Source organism: Lemur catta, chromosome 22 (assembly GCF_020740605.2).
Source record: "Lemur catta isolate mLemCat1 chromosome 22, mLemCat1.pri, whole genome shotgun sequence".
NCBI lineage: Eukaryota > Metazoa > Chordata > Mammalia > Primates > Lemuridae > Lemur > Lemur catta.
This window is the reverse complement of record NC_059149.1, coordinates 12,941,190-12,960,620: the sequence shown is the minus strand read 5'-3', so window position 1 is coordinate 12,960,620 and position 19,431 is coordinate 12,941,190. Positions and strand designations below refer to the sequence as shown.

The 19,431-nt window shown below is 36.0% G+C and overlaps 1 protein-coding gene across 7 annotated transcripts in view; it reads left to right on the top strand.

Moving 5' to 3' along the window:
• The window catches only part of NRG1 (neuregulin 1), a 976,611-nt gene that overhangs the window by 941,033 nt on the left and 16,147 nt on the right, over window positions 1-19,431 (top strand). For 3 of the 7 annotated variants that reach the window (XM_045535443.1, XM_045535444.1, XM_045535447.1), the window contains exon 7: window positions 12,283-12,341. In XM_045535443.1, the coding sequence (XP_045391399.1) occupies window positions 12,283-12,341 (59 nt within the window). Of the gene's footprint in view, window positions 1-11,598; window positions 11,667-12,282; window positions 12,682-19,431 lie in introns of those variants that run through there. The other 4 variants (XM_045535445.1, XM_045535446.1, XM_045535449.1 and 1 more) reach the window with 3 other exon arrangements.

Here is a 19,431-nt window from a genome sequence, read left to right as displayed (position 1 = left end):
TGGTTTTCCTCATTGTTACTCAGAAGAGATGTGCAAATATCATAGAGGCCTATAACTTTTGATTCCTACTTCTCCATCCAATGTATGAATTAGGCTATAAGATAATGTTGCTTTCTCAACCCAGTGATCACCTGCAAAATGAATAAGACAACTAAAAGAAGAGAAGGGAGAAGATTCTTTACTGACATATATCTGTTACATTGAGGTTATCTTATTGTTTCATAATTGTTTTTTATCATGGACTGTAGGTTGATATTGCTAGTGGGAAAAAAAGTAAATTGCATGATTTTTGGAAATGCATTTTGTGTGTGTGGCACCATTGTGTGTAGAAGGCAGTGTTCTTTCATGTACTATTATTGTCTATAGATATATCTAGAATAGCACTTTCTTTCCCATGACCTGAAGGAGTTGGTGCACTATTAAGTATCAAATTTATTCTCTCTAGACAAGCAGCATAAGATAGTAATATTATCAGTACATTAAATATTTAAACCTTGTAGTTAAATTAATAGGGCTCATTAAAAAGCACATGTTTACTGGGTTATGCATTTTAAGTTTACTATTGATATTTATTCTATATATGATAATTGGACTCACAATGTGGGTAAAAAGATGTTTAATGTCCTATTGAAATGATGAAAAATATGCATTTATTTTGCTGTTCACCAATAGTTGTGTCCCCAAAGCAAGGTATTTTAAAGGCAATGCCTTTAAAAATATAGTGTAGAACATCTAGCAAGTTTTGCAGGGAGTCCACAATTGGAAACATGCAGTAGGAGTACATTGTTCTAAAGTAGCAGTGCTTGTCCTAAAGGAAGAAAAACCATTTTGTCATAAAAATTGTCTTCTGCTCTAGAATATTAGCCTGTGACTTACATCTTGATGAGGAAAAGCAAGTCTGTTAGGCAGGTGAGCTAATAAAAAGAGCAATTAGCAAAATGAAAAAGACACAAGAAATAGTTAACAAGGCCATTTCCCTTTTACATTATATAAATAAGTATACAAATATTTATGTGCCAGTTCTAAGAAAACCTTAATTGTACTCATAAGAAATGAAGTGCATCTAAAAAGACATGTTCTAAAAACATAACACCAAACAAAAATGCCATTTTGTAGGAAATGTTTCATTGCTCCCTGAGCTATCGTAGATTGGGTTTCTTTGTAGTGTGTCTCATAGAACTCATGGCTGTAAGTAAGTGCCTTCCAGAACTGCCTTTCTTGCCCTTTAAAGCAATTCTTTTAAAAGAGTATATACAGCGCCAAGAAAAGACAAGTTTTGGTGGTTGTGCAGATGATATTACCAATGTAGACAATTTATAAAAGTAAATATAGTCTGTTAGAGTGAATCAAAGACCTGGAGCAGAACAGTAGAATTGTAATCTCAATGACATCTTCATGTAGATAGGTGATAGCTGTAAGCCAGAGTGAAATTATAGGGAAAAGTCTTATAAAAATTTTAAAGCAAGATAAAGATGAAATACTATGTAGAAAAAAATGATTCCTTTCAGATCTGAATTATCTCATGTGACTGTTGATTGTTTAAAAATTAATCTTAAACATTCACTTTTTGATCACTAAAATAGTCAGATCTATATGTTTATAGCAGAATAAAATCTGTCAGTTTTAGTGTTTGGTTCCGCTGACTTCCTGTGACTATGACACCCCCGTATTTATCATAGCAAATTGAAACATACCAATTTTATGGTTTCTCATAAGCTTTTCTCTGATCAAAACAGAAAATAACAGAAGCTGAGCATCATAATCTGTAGTATATGAGGTTCATTTATTATATGAGGAAACCTGGTTATTCTTTCCTAATCTTAGGCATACAATGTAATTGTATTTTAATAAATCTCCTTGAAAAAACACTTCAATGATAATTTCTTAAAAACTTCCCCTTTTAAAATAATCATACCCATATTATCTATGTCTCATATTTTTACTTCTGCAGAAAAGCATTTGAGACCACTATATTTTAATTATAATAATGAAATGTGATCATTTTTCATCATAGCCTTTGCAAAGATTTACAAGCTGAGTGAGTACATATGATAGTTTCTGCATACCTCTAAGGAACCAGGGTGGTTATTTTCTATATATTAATTTCAGCTATTCTGTAGCCCTCCCACGTCCTATACAAAACATGCAATTGCATAAGTGCTGTTCATTTGTTCCATTTTGGTATTATGCCAACAACTGTAATTTTTTTCACTCATACAGTTTTTTATTAAATCTTTTAAGTGCAATCCAGAAAAAAATGCTTGCTATATATTTTTAATCTTGAACCAGAATGTTTGTTAGTCTTGTAATAATTATTAAAGCAGCAAACCATGAATGAACACTCTGCATCCCCCGAGATAATTGTCTAGTGGATCCTGCTTGCCTGCTATTTCTCAGAAAATTGAATTTTTTTTTTTTTTTTGTAATTGGAATCTTTTAGGAAAGTATTATAAATTATTACTGGATCTTGTTGGAGAGAAAATCTTTGACATCTACGATTTTGAAAACTTCCCCCCGCTCCCCATTTTTGGACCATGATTTTATGGATGCATCAAAGCAAACCAGAACCCTGGGGGAAGAATTGGAGTATATTTAACATGCAAAATATTTCAGGCCTTTTTTTGTTAAATGAAAGTGTGTTTTTCCAAAGAGAGAAAGCAAGCAAGCAAGAAAGTCCTGTTTTTAAAAACATCTATAGCATTAAAAATAATCACTACTCAGATTTTAAGCAAAGGCACATAATATACTTTGCCTTATAATATATTGTTCGCTAGACCACTTGAACAGAACCAGAAAACATAAAAATGCTGCATTGGCTCACCATGGCCCTGTCTATGAAGCCAGTTCATAGTTTCCATATGGCCCATCTGTCTAGAGCTACACATTACTGAAGCATGAGCCACATCATTCACAGTCAGCTTTATCCCTGACTAAAGACATGACTCAGAGACACCACAAGCATGGAAGTTTCCAAGTAGTCTCCCTGGTCACCTAATCCACTGTTGTCTTCTTGGGAGTTGAAGTAGAAGATTTTACAGCAACTCTCTTTTGTCTCTCTGCTCAGAACAAGGTGTTCCAAATGGATTAACCATATTAACAGTTAAAAACTTCTCCAAGGAGAGGTTTGCTGGTTACTTGGACTTCCCCCCTGGGGACCGTGTGGGAATTTCAGCAGTGGTTCTCATCTTTTATATTTCTCTTCTTTCTACAGTAATTTAAAATTTATCCTGTGGAAAAAAATAGTTACTATTCCAGATTATATAAAGATGAGAGAAGAATCATTCCATTTTTTTTTTTTTACCGTCTGATACTCTATGTAGTCATGTGGTTCAAAGAAACAAGATAATTTGAACATGAAATTATCCAGATTTTCCTCTTTGCTTTCTTCCTTTGTTCTTATAATCTGTTCTTCCAAACAGTTTCAGTGGAGAAGTATTTTGGAAGATGATGATGTGATTTTTTTCATCTGAAAATTATTTTAAATCAGACTGTGTTTATAAATCCAGTATGTTGTCCAGTGGACAGATGTGGCTTCATCATGAGCCATGATGATATATTGATATTGTCAACTCCCTGGACAATATCTCATATATAACATGAAGTTAATATGTTCTCCAAATTTCTTCCCAGGGAGTCAGTGAAATTAAATGAGTTCATTTCTGCTAAAGTACTTTTAACTCTGGTGAAGCAAGATTTTTTTTTCCCTTATAATAAAAAGTAAATGGTAGTATTACATTCTCTCTGTAGACGTTGGAAAAATACATACACCTGTTTTACAGAGTGTGTTATTATGTTTAATCCCTAATTCTTCATTTTATTTAAGACTAACAGTTTTATTTGGTTTCTTGAGACCACCGGCTAGCTTTATATCTTTTCATTTGGCCAGTTGTTTGATGTCTCTGATCACTAGCTTCCTTATAATGCAAAAACAAAAAACAAGCAAACTAAACTTAGAAACATGGGAGGTGCTTTTAAACATGGACTTGGATGATTTGGTATAATTAATGTTTATGAAACCATGTAGGCCCATAGTTATTATACATTATTAGACACAGTTATGAAAAACATACAACTATAGGAGGTAAAGTCACAACAAACATATTATAATAAATTGAATTCAACTTGTTTATAGAACAAGCTACATGGTATGCATTTTTTGCACAGACAGAGAAAACACAAGGCATGATCTCTGGTCTCTGAGAACTTAAGTCTGTTTAAGAAAACGAAATCAATAAAATAGTAAATCAGTGAGTGAATATATTCCAAATGGTACAATGTTGATTATTACAATAATGAGAATTTAAAGGAGGGGAGGAAGAGACTGGAATAAGTTAGAGCAAACTTTATAAATATAACCATTATTTGTGGAGTCTTTCCTATATACTAGGCAGGCATTGAGGTTGCAGGAATTCTTGCTGTGAAGCACAGTGACATGCATGCTCAGACGAGTGGCTTCATTCTAGGAAGTAAAACAAACAAATCAGTGAACAAAACAAAAAAAAACTAAGTAAGGCAGTGAAGCCACTTTATGACTTCTGAAGGCCAGGCAGGGAGGGGGCTTTGGATACTGTGATAGCTCATAGGGAGTCATAGTAACTTCTAGATCAGGAGGGTGGTGCTAGGGACATAGCAGAGGTTTAGGGAGGCGAGACTTCCATACAGGCTTCACAAATCTAGGGGCTAGATAAGATGGGGAGAGAAAGTGAAGACACTAGCGAAGGTTAAAGTTTTATAAAATACTGGCATAATGTGATCGTGATGATAACATTTATAATATTTACTAGTAGCTAGATTAACGTAATTAAACAAGGGGATGATGGTACAAACTCATAGTTGTGTCCTGCAGCCTCATCATCAAGACTATAGGAAAGGAAATTTGGAAGAGCTCAGAGGGGAATATATTGAGTTCAAATTTCTGGTCCATAGGAACATGGTGCTAATTCTGCACCTGGAAGAGTCCTGTGTTCAGACTTAGTGTCACACTGGCCTGTGGCACTTCTCTGTTCTTAAATGCTGTCCCATGTAACAGATGACAACAGCATTTGTACTAGAAAGTGGTGGCAATCTTGTGGATGCAGATAACGAGCTCGTCAGACAACCGTGTCTTCTGTGTCTTTTGTGCCCCTCATGTATCTAGAATCCTGTTGTGTTCTTACTAGGTATTTATTAACCCTTCTTGGCCTTGACTCACCGAGGTGGATTGAAGGAAATCATTTAGTTTTTGTAGGAACCAATTTAGACACAGTTTTGCGGAAAATCAGGGGAATTGACTAAGTGTTCTGCATAGCTAACTTCCTCTCTTCTCATAAAATCAGCTGGGTAGCCACGTACATTTACCGAACTCCTATGAGACAGGTGCTGTGCTCATGCCAAGGCTAAAGTGGTAAACAAAACCCTTCTGGTCTCTAGCCCATGGAAGCTGTAGGCTATTGCAAATAACAATCATCTATCAATTAATTAATTTAGTTATAAATTACCAGCGTTTCAAGTGCCGTGAAGGGTATTTTGGGAGCTAAGGGGTTGTAAAATGGGGAACCTAAACTAGCCACAATCAGAGGTTCTGTGAAAAAAAAAATAGTGTGCAGTCTTCATCTTGAGATGCATGTAGTCCATTTAAAATACACACACACACACACACACACACACACACACACACACACCATATTTTCTTTATCCATTATCTGTTGATGGACACTTAAGTTTATTCTACAAGTTGGCTGTTGTGAATGGTGGGTGGGTATGTTAACTAGCGTGATTTATTATAATTGTTCAACATTATATTCATAAATCATAACATCACTTTCTACCTCATAAATTTATACAATTACAAATTGTCAATTGTAGTACAATAAAAAATCCATAATTTTGAAATACTCATATTGAATGATTTAAGTAAAAAAGTGAATGTTCAAATGTTTCCTCGTAGATTGAGGCTGGTGAGTAGATAGGTCTCCAAAGCTTCTCTGGATCTCCGAGCTGTTCGATGAGACAGGAAAGGGGAACCCCCAGAGAGGAAGACCAGACTGCAAATTAGCAGTCAATATGTCATTGTGTCACAGTGACGTGAGATGTATGGGATGTAGATTGATCCCATATCCGATGAAATTGTTAGACCCTCAACTTAAGGATACATCATGTAGAGTAAACATTGGCAAGGGTCTCAGTCTGCAAATGAGCTTTTCAGAACAAGCTGTGCAAACAGAGCTTTCATAAGGGCACCAGGGTTCAAACAAGGCAGAATTAATTCACAAACACTGCCACCCTCATTATTGGGATTGTATGTCCTACACATTGAAAAACAACATTTGAAAGCTAAGACAACTTATCTTTTTTCTCAATATTTACCCAGGAGTCCAGAGTAGCCAATCTGTGTATCCTGTTATCTCATGGATTGAAAACTAGTCCCCCGATTATCATTAAAGACCAGGGGGAGGATACATTCTAGGTGAACGGTGCTGGGGAGGTATAGGTTGGGTCTGAAGGAAACATTACTGGGACGTTTTATATTTAATATTTTCTTTAATGATGTTAAAGAGGGCATTCCCTCGAGGAAATAAATGTCTTTTGCAGACGATGCTATAAAGAACACTAAAACACAAATTAGAAAAGCATATACAAACCTCAAGAAATTTCACTTAAAGGTAGATAACAGAATGAGGTCCATCTCGGAAAAATGCAGACTAATAGTAACAATACATTTGGGAAAGAATAATCTACAACACAGACACTCAGCCAGTGAGTGGGCGAGTTCTGGCCAGAACGCTTACTTAGCAGGCTAAGAGGTGAGAAAAGTCAGTGTTTGCAATAAGATACTGTAGGAAAACACACCAGCTCTGCTGGCGCTGGTGTAGACACTGCCACCTCGAGTTTACACTGCGTGAGAGCAAAGAGCTCTGACACCTACACACACCGATATTCCTCAATACACGTGTTGACATTTCTACCATTTGATATTTGTGGACATAGACACCAATCAAATAATTTCAAATGCTGTACAGAAGGAAATACCACAACTACTATTCAGGAAGAACAAACAGACCATAGAGACTTTTCTTTTTTTTAGACAAGATATTTTAAAAATTGTCCGAATGTTTCTCTGTAGAGTAATGACTAAAGAGAGAGTGAATATTGGCTATGGATTTTTTTTTCCTCTGTCTCCTGCGTGATCAAGGGAAGGCTTGATGCAAAGAAATAGAGAAAGGAAGAGAAAGGATGTCGAAGGATACCATAAATGATAAAGTGTTTATAAAATTAGCCAACCTTAAATAACTGAAAGTCTCTTGGGGTCTGTGAATATCTTTTAATATGTCTAGAATCTCCACCAAGAGATGGGAAACAGTTTGTACAATGAGAATATAAAAAATACACCAAGCACTAAATTGATTTTCAAAATACATGCATCTATGATTAATTACATCAGAAGCATATCAAGATATTGACAGTGAATTAGGGTTATTTACCGACAGTTTTATTTTACTGGTGCTGGGCAGACGTCTTGGTTAGTAGAATGTACTGCTTTATTGAATTCTGAGTGAACTAGTATTTTAGTAACAGGATTTAAATTTGAGATAACAGGATTCTTATCTCCAAAGAATTATAGAGTCTTTTCTGAACTGCAGAAAGGATAATGGGAGGTCCTATAAAAAATTACTTGGTAATCCACAGAGGAGAGTCTATCATAACTACAAAAATAACAGACCGATGTTGAAGATTGACCTGTGCTGGGCAAATCAATTGACTGTATGAAAGTCTCTCTTGATACTATTCTTTATCAGATAGTGTGATCTGATCTCATCTTAGGTTCAGTTTCACAGACATTTTGTGAGAGGCTTTTATGAGGCAGGCACTGTGCTAGGCGTTAGAGATACACGATGATCAAAATATGATCACCATCCTCATAGACCAATTGTCACGACACAGGTATGTATGGTGGAAGAGGTCAGGATAAGGTGTGAAACTGGAGCCAAAGACGGAATCCTCCCCCAGAGCGTGGACGTGGGTGATGGGGATGTTGAGGGCAGGAAGAAGCGATGCCTCAGTTCTGATGAAACTGTGAATTTTCATGCCATTAAGACAAATATTGAACAAATATTGTTTATCATGATAAGAGCAAGTACTAGCTGGGTGCAGTAGCTCATGCCTGTAATCTCAGCACTTCAGGAGGCCAAGGCAGAAGGATCACCTGATCACCTGGGAACAGGAGTTCAAGTTCAAGTTCAGCCTAAGCAACATAGTGAGATACCCATCTCTTAAAAAAAAAAGAGCAAATGCTAATAGGAAAATTTTTAAAACGCTGATTTCCATCTTCTAATCCGGTCAGCAAAACAAATAGTATTTTGAAGCTACAATAGGTGCTTGATTATTATTCAAATCCTGACACTCTTCTGAGAATTAAAATCTTAAAATTTGCTCAGACTCATGCCAAAGCATATCGTTCAAAATTGGATTAAATTTACCATATTCTTATCTTCCAGGAAAGTGATAGATGGATACTTAACCATGCAGTGCTAAGAACAGAAATATGTCAGAAGCCAGTCTCTCTATTCTGCTAGAAGTAATTCCATAGAACTTCATCAGGGCTTATAGATAGAGGGGTTTTCATTTGCATATGCATTCTCTTCACAGTCGATGCAATGTGCAGTTTGCTTATGCTCTCTCAGGCAGTTTCCACATCTTTCTTCCATCTCATTTGGCAACGTATGTAAATGTCTATGAAGGTTACATCCTTTTGTTGCCGAACACTTGAATGGCTTGGGTATTTGCAATTTGTTTTACTTCTACAACTGGCTTAAAAATCCATTTTGTCAAAACTGCTTTTTAGAAGTCTTTGAGTTTTATCGTCCCTGACTGATAATGCATTCAGAAGAAATGATGTCAGGGTTTTCTAACAGTGATTCCATGTGTTAGGGTGAGCATCGATTCCCAGAACGTTAGTGGGAAAAGAGATCTTTGGTAATCCCTTAGTTAAATCCCTTCATTTTGTCACTGCAGAAAATGAGTCCCAGTAAACCCAGTGGCCTGTCTGTGTCCAAACAACAAGATACTCAGTGCCAGGAGAGATGGCCTTAGCCCCCATCTTCCCAGTTCAGGGTCCTTTATGTCTTGAACTTTGATATACCTATACATCTCTTGGATATCTTGTTAAAATGAAGAGTCTTATTCAGTAGTTTTAGACTGAGGCCTGAGATTCTGCCTTTCTGATAGCAGCTCCTAGGAGATGCTGATGCTATTGGTCCTGCATAATAATAGGGCTTCATAACAATAGGAAATAACATGAAGAAACTTCATCTCCAAAAGGATTGTTCCGGTTGAGAAATAGCTGATAATTCCAAAAACAATTTGCATACCTCAAGTTGTTCTAGTGTTAGTGTACCAGATGTTCTGTATAATCTAATGGTGGATATACACCATCCCATAATGCTAGCTTCCTAGGAAATATCATGTTAGAAGCTCATAATAATTAGAAAATTGATTGGGTAAGATTTCTGACTCCCTTACCTAGTTGCATTGTGGCCACTGATTCGACAACTGGTTATGAAATGACTAAATGACAATTTCCTTATAAATACTTTCCTTCTCTTAAGGAACTCTTGATCCCTTAGCTATTTGTTAATTTCATGATCCTTAAATAAGGGCATTTCTTGCCTCTGGTGTGTGTGTGTGTGTGTGTGTGTGTGTGTGTGTGTGTGTGTTTCACGCATACTTACAAGAGTATTCACATATCTTACACCACATTCTTTGTATGAAACAAGTGGATTATTGTGTGCTCAATATGAGAATTTTAATTGTTATCAAGAATGCAAACAGGTAAGATGAAAAATGATCATTATAGAATATATCCTTAATCCTGAGAATCACCTGCTTTAACTATAGGGTATGTCCATATGAATTTATAGTCCTGGTTCAGAAACAAATAAAAACCCCATTTACTTCAGAAGTTGCTTTTACAAATTAGTTATATGGAAAAAAGTTTCTGTGTATTTTTTTTTTCTTATATGTCTGCAAAGACATTCTGATTGAAGCATGTAGAATGACATTTTTATAAGAAATGACCCAAACCTCATAGGTTATAGTTCTTATTCACACATTTCTCTAGATAGATCTTGCTCTATTCCCTGCAGCAAAAGTATGCTAAGTAAAAATAATCAGTTCATTTATATAAAAGTGCTTTGAACAGTTCAAAAGGGCTGTGTCAATACAAGATGTTTGTTGTGTAAGTTTATTGATATTTTCAGTCTTTGTAATTATACTATGAGTTTATACAAGTACTCATGAGGCAAAAAATCTGGGACTGCTAGAATTTTATCTTTCACGCTATTTTCATGAAGTAGGAGAATTATATATAACAAATCGTTTGGCTTGAAGGGAAATGAAATCACCCGATTTTAGTAAAAATGAATAATTTTATTCATATCCTTTAGATGTCAGAAAGATAGTGTTTATTCTTATTTACTCTGCAGAAGAAAGGGTTTTGTGAAAATCACTAGATATGTGCTATCAGTGCTAAATTATATTAGGTGCTTTGCGTGATGGTTATTGTGTAGATGAACTATTAATAGTAATTATGACTGTGGGTGTTGAGCATTCAGATAAAGGTTTTTCCATCTGTAAGTATATTTGCTTCCTAGAACCTTTCAGTGGCCCTATTTATTACAGCATGATATTGGATAACATGAACCCCATTTAAAATACTTTGGTTACTGGAGTAACAGCAACAAAAAGAGCAATTATAAAGAACTTCCATATTTCGGCATAGACGCATTGCATAACCTTAAGAACAATGCCAAGATTCTAGAATTTTGATAGGTAAATATATCTGAGTGAATAAAATGTAAACTTATACAATGTCAAAATAGTTTTACCTTAAATGCAAAACTACACCGATTAAGTACTTCCATAGAAGAATAACTGTTGTAAATTTAAACATGTATTTGCCTTTTATTTAGGATAACTCAATTAAGTGAAATTTATTCTAATCAAAATCTGCTTCTGCTATCTTGCAACATTTAAAAATGAGAGTTAATTTGTAACAGCTTTTTACAAGAAAACAGGAAGTGTAGTTTTTTTCTTGTCAGTAATCACTAGAGTATGAAAGTACTTGACTTCCATTGCTTGGCTATTTAACTTGTAACTCATAAAATACATATAAAATAAGTACAGACTAGGAGGTATATAAAAGAAAAAAAGGCAAGATTATTTAATAATAAAAGATAGGGATGGAACCATGTAAGCTCTTATCAAAACCACTGTTTTGACATCATAAAAATGATTGATCAGTGGCAGATATGGGTGCGGTCTTGCCAAAGGGAAGGTGACAGCTGCCAGGCCTTGCCACCCCTATTTGACATTTCAATCTCACTCCAGTTAAATTTCAGTTAACTAATCATTTGAAGACAGAAGCAAACAACAGCAACAAAAATCTGTAACTCACAGTTTTCATGGGACATGATTGTCTAAATGTTTCCTCTTTTCTTTTCTTTACATTGTTCAGTACCAGGTCATTTTTAGGAATCTCCATGTTCCGTAGGAGGAAAATTGCCAGTCTGAAAGTTCAGTGTCTTTTAGCATTTTTTTGCTTATCACATTTTTGCCCTCTAGGTGCCAACCTGGATTCACTGGAGCAAGATGTACTGAGAATGTGCCCATGAAAGTCCAAAACCAAGAAAGTATGTTAAAATAATCTGAAATTCGCTTTCTCCCCCAAACTACAGCAACAATCACTACCACTTGGTGCTTTTACAGCCTCAGTTGTGACTGATTCCCTTTGTTCTAATTATGGCTTGACACCACTCAAGGCATGAACCCATTCAGTGTGACCTTATGACCCCCTCCACATGGGATCCAAAGTCCTCAATTCACAAGAGTGACCAGTCCGCGTGGCCCATGATGTTGGCAATCATGGCAGGCAAACCAACTAAAAAAATATTTCCTTCCAACATTTGCGACCAAAGCTATACAATGCAAAAACCAAGATGAATACAACGTCAGCTTTCATTTTAAGTGGCTCCCTTTGAAATAAAGCAGTCACTTAAAATGCTGGGATCCATCTTGTAAACCTAAGAACTACATTTCGTCCAGATTTTCAACCATTTTTTGTGTGTGTGGAGGGAAAATGAAATGCCAAGAGTCTGAAAGCCAATGATTAGGACAGAGATTCAGTTTCCTGAGGGTGAACCCACCAAGTTCAGTCAAATGAAACTGAAGGAGCTTCTTTCTAGCATATATTCACCTCTTCTCTTTTTCTCTGTTTTTTCTACCATTGTTTTTTGTTTCTTCTCTCAGGTGCCCAAATGAGTTTACTGGTGATCGTTGCCAAAACTACGTAATGGCCAGCTTCTACAGTACGTCCACTCCCTTTCTGTCTCTGCCTGAATAGGAGCATGTCAGTCGGGGCCGCTTTCTTGTCGCTGCATCTCCCCCCCGGGTCCACCTAGCGCTAGATGTGTCTTACCAGGTCCCCTAGTGACTGCCTCTGCCTGTCGCATGAAACATTAACAAGCGCGATTGTACCACTTCCTCTGTTCGTGACTAGTTGGCTCTGAGATACTAATAGGTGTGTCAGGCTCGGGATGTTTCTGGAATCGATTATTGACCCATGGCTAGTCGACCTCCAGCAGTGAAATGATAATAAAGGCATTGAAAAGTCTCAACTTTTATTGATAAAATAAAAAGCATTCCACTTGAACACTCCATCTTCTTTACACAATGACAACATCTTGAAAAGGATGTTGCTAAGCTGTAACCAGTACACACTTGAAATGATGGTAAGTTAATTTGGGTTCAGAACGTGTTATTTACAACAAATAAACATGATGAAAGGAGTTCAGATGTTTCTTTTCATTAACCAAACAGTTTGTATTTAGATATATATATGTAAAAAAAAAAGCCCTGAGTAGGAAAGTTAAGAACAAGCATTTCACATCAAATGAAATATCCTAGCTTCTATTTGTGTCGCTTAGGGAACAAGTAATTTAGGACTAGTTTAAACAAATCATTTATTTATGTCATCATTTCTCTATGTGACCTTTTCTTTCTGTTAGTTTCAAAGGTAATTGTAGAAGAATATAGTCACTTATTTATTAAAATATTTATGACTTTGGAATATAGCAGTTTAACTCTAAGATATGTATACCTTTTTAAGGCAGAACTCAGAAATTCTGATGGATTTCTGTGGCTTCATGAAGTTTTAAACATTATCCCTAAAGACCCAGTTCACATTGTATATAATTGCATGGATAAATAAACTGTGTGTTTGTCCCATTGTGAACTGGGTTATAGCTCTTGATTCTGGAGTTTTCAAAATACTGTATTTAAAATGGATTCCATATAGTTATTTATCCCAGTGAAATTGTTGACAGTTTTTTCTGTAAAGTTGCAGATAGCAAATATTTTAGGGTTTGTGGTGATACTATTGCTGTCCCAACTGTTCAGCCCCAGCCCCGTAGCACGAAAGCAGCCATGGACAATGCATAAACTTATGTGCATGGCTGTGTTCCACTGAGTCTTTATTTACAAAAGCAGACAGTGGGCTGGATTTGTCAACCACTGATTAAGCTTGTTAATTGCTCACTTGGAAAAATACTCCACACAGCTCATTGCAGTATAAATTTATATAACATAAGGAACAATGATATAAGCTGCTGATTTAGGGACCCTAAAAGAATCAGATTTATCCTTGTTCTGATGCATGCAAAAAATAAGGTTCTATAATTCACATTATCATCATAGTAGTTTTCAGAAGAAATTCTATAGTGCATTAGGGGGAGATTAGGCCCACAATATTCAATCAATTATTTAGTGAAGTGGCACTTATATTTTACATAGGCTATATATCAAAGATTTTGTCATAGGCCATTTTCTATTGTAAAAAATTAGTAAATTGACATTGCAAAATTTCCAAACACAATCTTCACTTTATTCACAAGTCTGTAAATAATATGTATTCAGTGGGCAGAATTTTTCTATCCATATCTATAATTAGTAATCTAATTTTTAAAATAATTTTTAAAGGTAGGATGGAAAATAAAGATAGAAGAGAAAAATAGAATGTTATTTCATACGTGGAAGCTATACCTTTTAGAAATGTGTGTTTGTTTTCAAATAACATAGATTCAACAAGTCCATGAGACTATATAAATACAATAAAATCATATTTCAGATTTTAGTGAAAATTCTGAACACTTGTTATACTTAACCTTTTGTTGTTATGTAGAGTTTTATTGTGCATCGAAGGCAATGTTTGGTCCCTATGTGAAGAAAAGCATTAGAAATGAAGCTATATCCCATAATAATTATGCAGTTAGATATGACAGCAATAATCAGAGAAAATATTTTCAACTTCTGTTTTAGACCATTTTTTGTTTCATAAGATATTTAAAAATATGTATTTGTGAAGTTCAGAGTGTGATTCCTTAAATAAATTCTTCAGTAAGCTTTCGATGCCACTTTTGGAAGAGATCCAGGAAAGCAGCATTCCTCCTTAACCTGATTTAACAAATATTGCTAGGAAGCGCATTTCTGAACGATATATTTAATGACTGTGCATCCGTGATGCCTCATGTCTGGAAAAGCAAGAGCTTCCAATCAGAAACTGCTCCCCAGACTTGCCTTAACCAGAGTTAATTTTCTAACCTCTATGTCTTAAATTTTCAGTTTTTATCTCTGCAAACCCCTCCATAAAAGGCAGGCAAATAAATTTCTCCTGCTCTCAGAACTTTATGTTCAAGTAGCAACGAAGGCTGAAGAAAGGACAGAAAAGATTGCCCCAGTCCCCATTTTTAAATTTAATCGTTTGTAGTCATAACGTCTGGAGAGCATAAATTTTCAATAGAAACCGGGAAAATATAGTCCCCAGCTTCAACGAGAAATGTTTAAAATTTACCAAACAACATTTTCAGTTGAAGAATAACATTCTAGAAGAATACACGATTTTTTAAAATGCTGATTAACACATAACTTCCATTATTAGGATTGGACACAGTGACTCTGGTCAGAATGTCCTATGGGGGCATTTATTGATTTATAAAAACTGATTTAAAATATGAAAGGAACAGATGTATATTTTATAAGGCAGCCATTTGCCTGGAAATAAAACATTATTTATAGAGCTTTCTAGGAAAATACTGTCAAGGCTAGTCAGCTTCAAGTTTGACCTATCTTGACACAGAATTCTTAGTGGAAAGGATTGTGTTCATTAATATGGGATGTGTGTGTGTGTGTGTGTGTGTGTGTGTTTGTGAGTATGCATGTATACAAGCAATCCATAATCGATGTATTTACTGTCCTTTACAGAGGGGAAAAAGAAAAAACATTCACAGTTTCAGTAGTTACAGGCAATTTGGAGCAGGTGTGTCATATATAAGCTAACATAGTAGGACCTAATTATAGCATAGCTCAAATTATAGAATATTTTAAAAGAGTATAATTTTAGAACTTTTAGGCACATTCTCAAAATGAGTAAACTTAGCAGATGTCCTTAAAAGTAATTTACAATCACAGGTTACCGGTGGATCAATTATTTGCATGGATTTCTAAATGCTTTTAAAACCTGTTGAAATTATTCACTTATTTATCAAACATGTGTATCTATCTTGCTAACAGTAGAATAAAGGAACTCTTCACCTATAACAATTGTCATAAATTCCAGCTGTTAGTGACATTTTACTGTGTGCGTGCGTGTGTATGTGTGTGTGTGTGTGTGTGTGTGTGTGTGTGTGTGTGTGTGTGTGTGTGTGTGTGTGCGCGCGCGCGCATAGAACTTGGGACTAAGGAGAAAGTCTCTGTTACATTCCAAAGGGCTCAGTGACAATACGGACTGGTATATATGAAAAAAAAAAGTATCTGGATTTTACAAAGGTAAGTCTAAAATTAAAAGTCAGACACTAAATTGGTCCCATTTAGAATTGGCATTGACAGAACTCTGTTAGAAATCACAGAAAGTGCAAAAAGTCAAGACTTAACCCGTAAGTCTTTGAGATTATTTGCATAAGTAGGCCCAAGATGTTAAAGAGTAAAATCCTGAATATCTTCACATTTTAACAGAAACCGTAATTGCATGGACGTGTAATTTTGGTAAAATGAAAGTTGTTTTATTGTTCTTTAATGCAATTGAAAATTTAAATTAACCTACAGGTTAATCAGTTTTCTTCAAGCAATTATAAAATTCTAAGGCAAAGGATTAGTGAGTCAATATTTAATAGTTTCTGAAGACTTTTAGATTTAAATTAATTTTTTATATTGCTTAGAGCACAGCAGGAAATCACATGTAGAAAAGGAAACTGAATTGTTTACAGTAACCTTTGTGTTTTTGAATTATTAATTTAATTTGACGAATGGAGTGGCTAGGCAGAGGTTCAATAGGAAGCATGTGATCTCTAATGAGCCTAAGCCAACATTAGATTAAACAGAACAGATAGAAAGTAATAACCTCTTCAAAAAATGAAAAGTGCTTGTGCATTCTGCTTTTTTGACTCACAGTGAAAGAGATGTAGCTACCAATAGTAGAAATAAATTAGAGCAGTATTTGCTCCAGGTCTAGGATGACTGATGCATGTTTCCTCTGCTTGTTTCCTTGTTAGGGCTTATGGCCAGAAGAGATTCCAATTTTAAGTACCAATTTCCCATTGAATTATTTGAAATTGGAGCTGCCTGATTATGAATGACTTCCCATGAAATGAAATTACAGTTAGGCTCACAGACTTACCTCTCAAACTGTAAATGCAGTAATACGTATGCATGGGCATGCTACTAATTTTATTGAAGACTTAACCAAGCTTTCTATGCAACTAATATAGATCATTAGCAGTGTTCACGTAGGCATGGAATAATGATTTCTCTGGAAAGAGTTTTTTTGTAGATATTGCTTGATTTTAACCCTTAAATTATTACTGACTGGTAGGAGGAAAAAGGCAAGAGATGGAGGGGGTTCTAGGAAGAAAAATTGGGTCACATCCTCACGAAAATGAGTAAGGACGTTTATTATCAACTTCCTTGGAAAAATGAATGTTTTCACTTTGATGTTCCCAAGTTTGTATGAAGAAAGCAAATGGGGAAAAACATATGTCAGTTTGACAAATTGAGCGTTGCACAGAGGCAAGAGAAATTTGCTTGGATTTGAATAAATTATTTTGCTGTGAGCATTGTGCAACCAAAGTAACCCTAATCCCCTAGCTTTTTAATTTATGAAAAATTTAGGTTATTTGCTCGAGTACAGCGGACCCAAGGCAAATGAAACTATTATATAGAGTGACCCCCATTATTTTTGTTATTCAGTGTACTATTTGATGTATATACATATTTTTTTAATCTAGGAAACCTCATTTCCTTAAAGGGCCGCAGTAAGTGTAAAAACATCTCAAGAGCTTAGTTTTCCTGGCCATGAAATTAGTCAAAAGTAAACCTAAATGCTGTAAGTGGCCCCAGGTACATGTCCAGATGTGTCTGTTAACCCCTTCTGCTGTTAGCTGACACATTTTATGTCTCCTTCCTTCCCCGAATCACCCAGTGAGGCATGTGTTCATGTCATAAATATTTTGTTCATGAGAAATGAACTTGTCCCAAAGTCACTAAACAGGTTAATGGCAGAGGCAGGACCTCAAACCAAGATGACTGCAGCACACTGACATCCTCCTTTTCCCCTCTCTGTGTCAGGTACTTTTTCCATGCCCAAACTGATGTTTTTTTGTACGAGAAACACCCCCCAACATGCTGCATTTTTTTCAAGCTTAAGAGATGCCTTGCAATGTTATCAGATTGCCCTAGAATCTGTCAAATCAGTGATCCAGGGAAGAAAATGCAGAACTCAGTATATATTCCCTGTCTTCTTCCCACCACCCTTCCCCCACATATACAAATAAGGGAAGTTCTAGAAGCTTCTGTATGACAAAATTTGATTATCCATTTTTGTTTTAAGAAAGGAAAGTGTCATTTCTGGAGATGTTTTTTTCTCTTTTCCTCATTTTCCTAGCTTCGTCATTGGAACTCGTGCAGATTCCCCTAGTCCTGCAACCCTGGAGTCTGTGGACTGAGAGCTGCCAGGCTACCGGCAGCCGGTCACACCTTTGAGTCCCCGTCCCTGGGCAGCCCTGCAGACTTCCTTAATGTCTGTGCCAGTCAGAGCTCAGCACTGTGGAGAGATGATCTAGGTGGCTCTTTGTTATTTGAAGGAGTAATAAGTTGAAATTAACCAAAGACTCTGGGAACTCTATGTCTCCCCCACTTAAATTTTTTTTTCCATTTGTAAAAGTGAGGCATAGAATTGTTCTACCCCACACAGAAATTACAAGGAAAAAAAAAAAAAAACTGGAAAGAGTCTTCCAGTGTCCCAAGTCCTTGTCTGGGTTTTTGGGGGGCAGAAGCATTTGTCGCTTTCTGTGAATGAAGCACGTACGTGGTGGAGAAAGTGGAAGGTTAGGAGAAGAAAATGAGATACAACTAAAAATGAAATCCATCACCAAAGAACAAGAAGTATTAGAGCATGACTACCTACAAACCATGAAAAACATAAATCCAACCAAATAACAGTCCTCTTGGCTTCTGCTCCTGGCTCTGCCACTGTGTGTCTTTGGGTAAAAAAAAAAAAAGAAAAATTCACCTTCTTGGAACTTTGCTTCTGCCTTTTAGAAAAGGAATGAAATAATATCAAATGCCTTTTCTGATGACAAAAATAGTATTTCTATTCCCAAACAAGGAAGTGGTGTCGAGGATAGTTCAGCTAGCCAACTTCTCCCTCAGTAAGATCTTTTAAGGGTTAACAAAGACACGGTGTGCTGGTATTTGCACACTGCATAGAGCAGTTCCCTCCTGGAAGCTACCTGAGCACTGCTTCATTAACTGCCCCCGCCCCCGTTTGTCTGGTTCACCATGCACGCACAGACAGCCGCGATAGTCATGTTTAATGTGTTTTGGAGTGCAGTGTATTTGCTCTTTTCTGAAACTTTTTCCCTTTCTTTCTTTTTTTTTGTCAACTTTCTGCATTGGCAGAGCATCTTGGGATTGAATTTATGGGTATGGACCAATCATCATTCCTTTTAGCCTGCAGAATTTAGAGCCTATGAGCTGAACTCTTTTTTTTCCCCCCTTCCTACTCTTACTTTTCAGTTCCTAACTAATTTCCTTTTTCTTTAGAAGGGATCATACAGCTATAACAATGCTTTGTCTGCTTTCGATCTGTGATTAGTTTACTGAAATGTCACTCAGTGCAGCAGCTTTTAGAGTCCCAAGCTTCCTTCACGTAGCGTTTCAAATGACCTCACCCGCTGCAAATTCACATATATCCCTCCTTGCCTAACCCACTGATTGGATCTGGCTAGGCCGTTTTACAAAAGCTGGGGTAAGTCAGCGTGGTGCATATCTATAGGAGATACCAAACCTGAGAACTAAAGGCATTTTAAATGCACTTGCATTAAAAAACACAACTACATTTTCAACTGA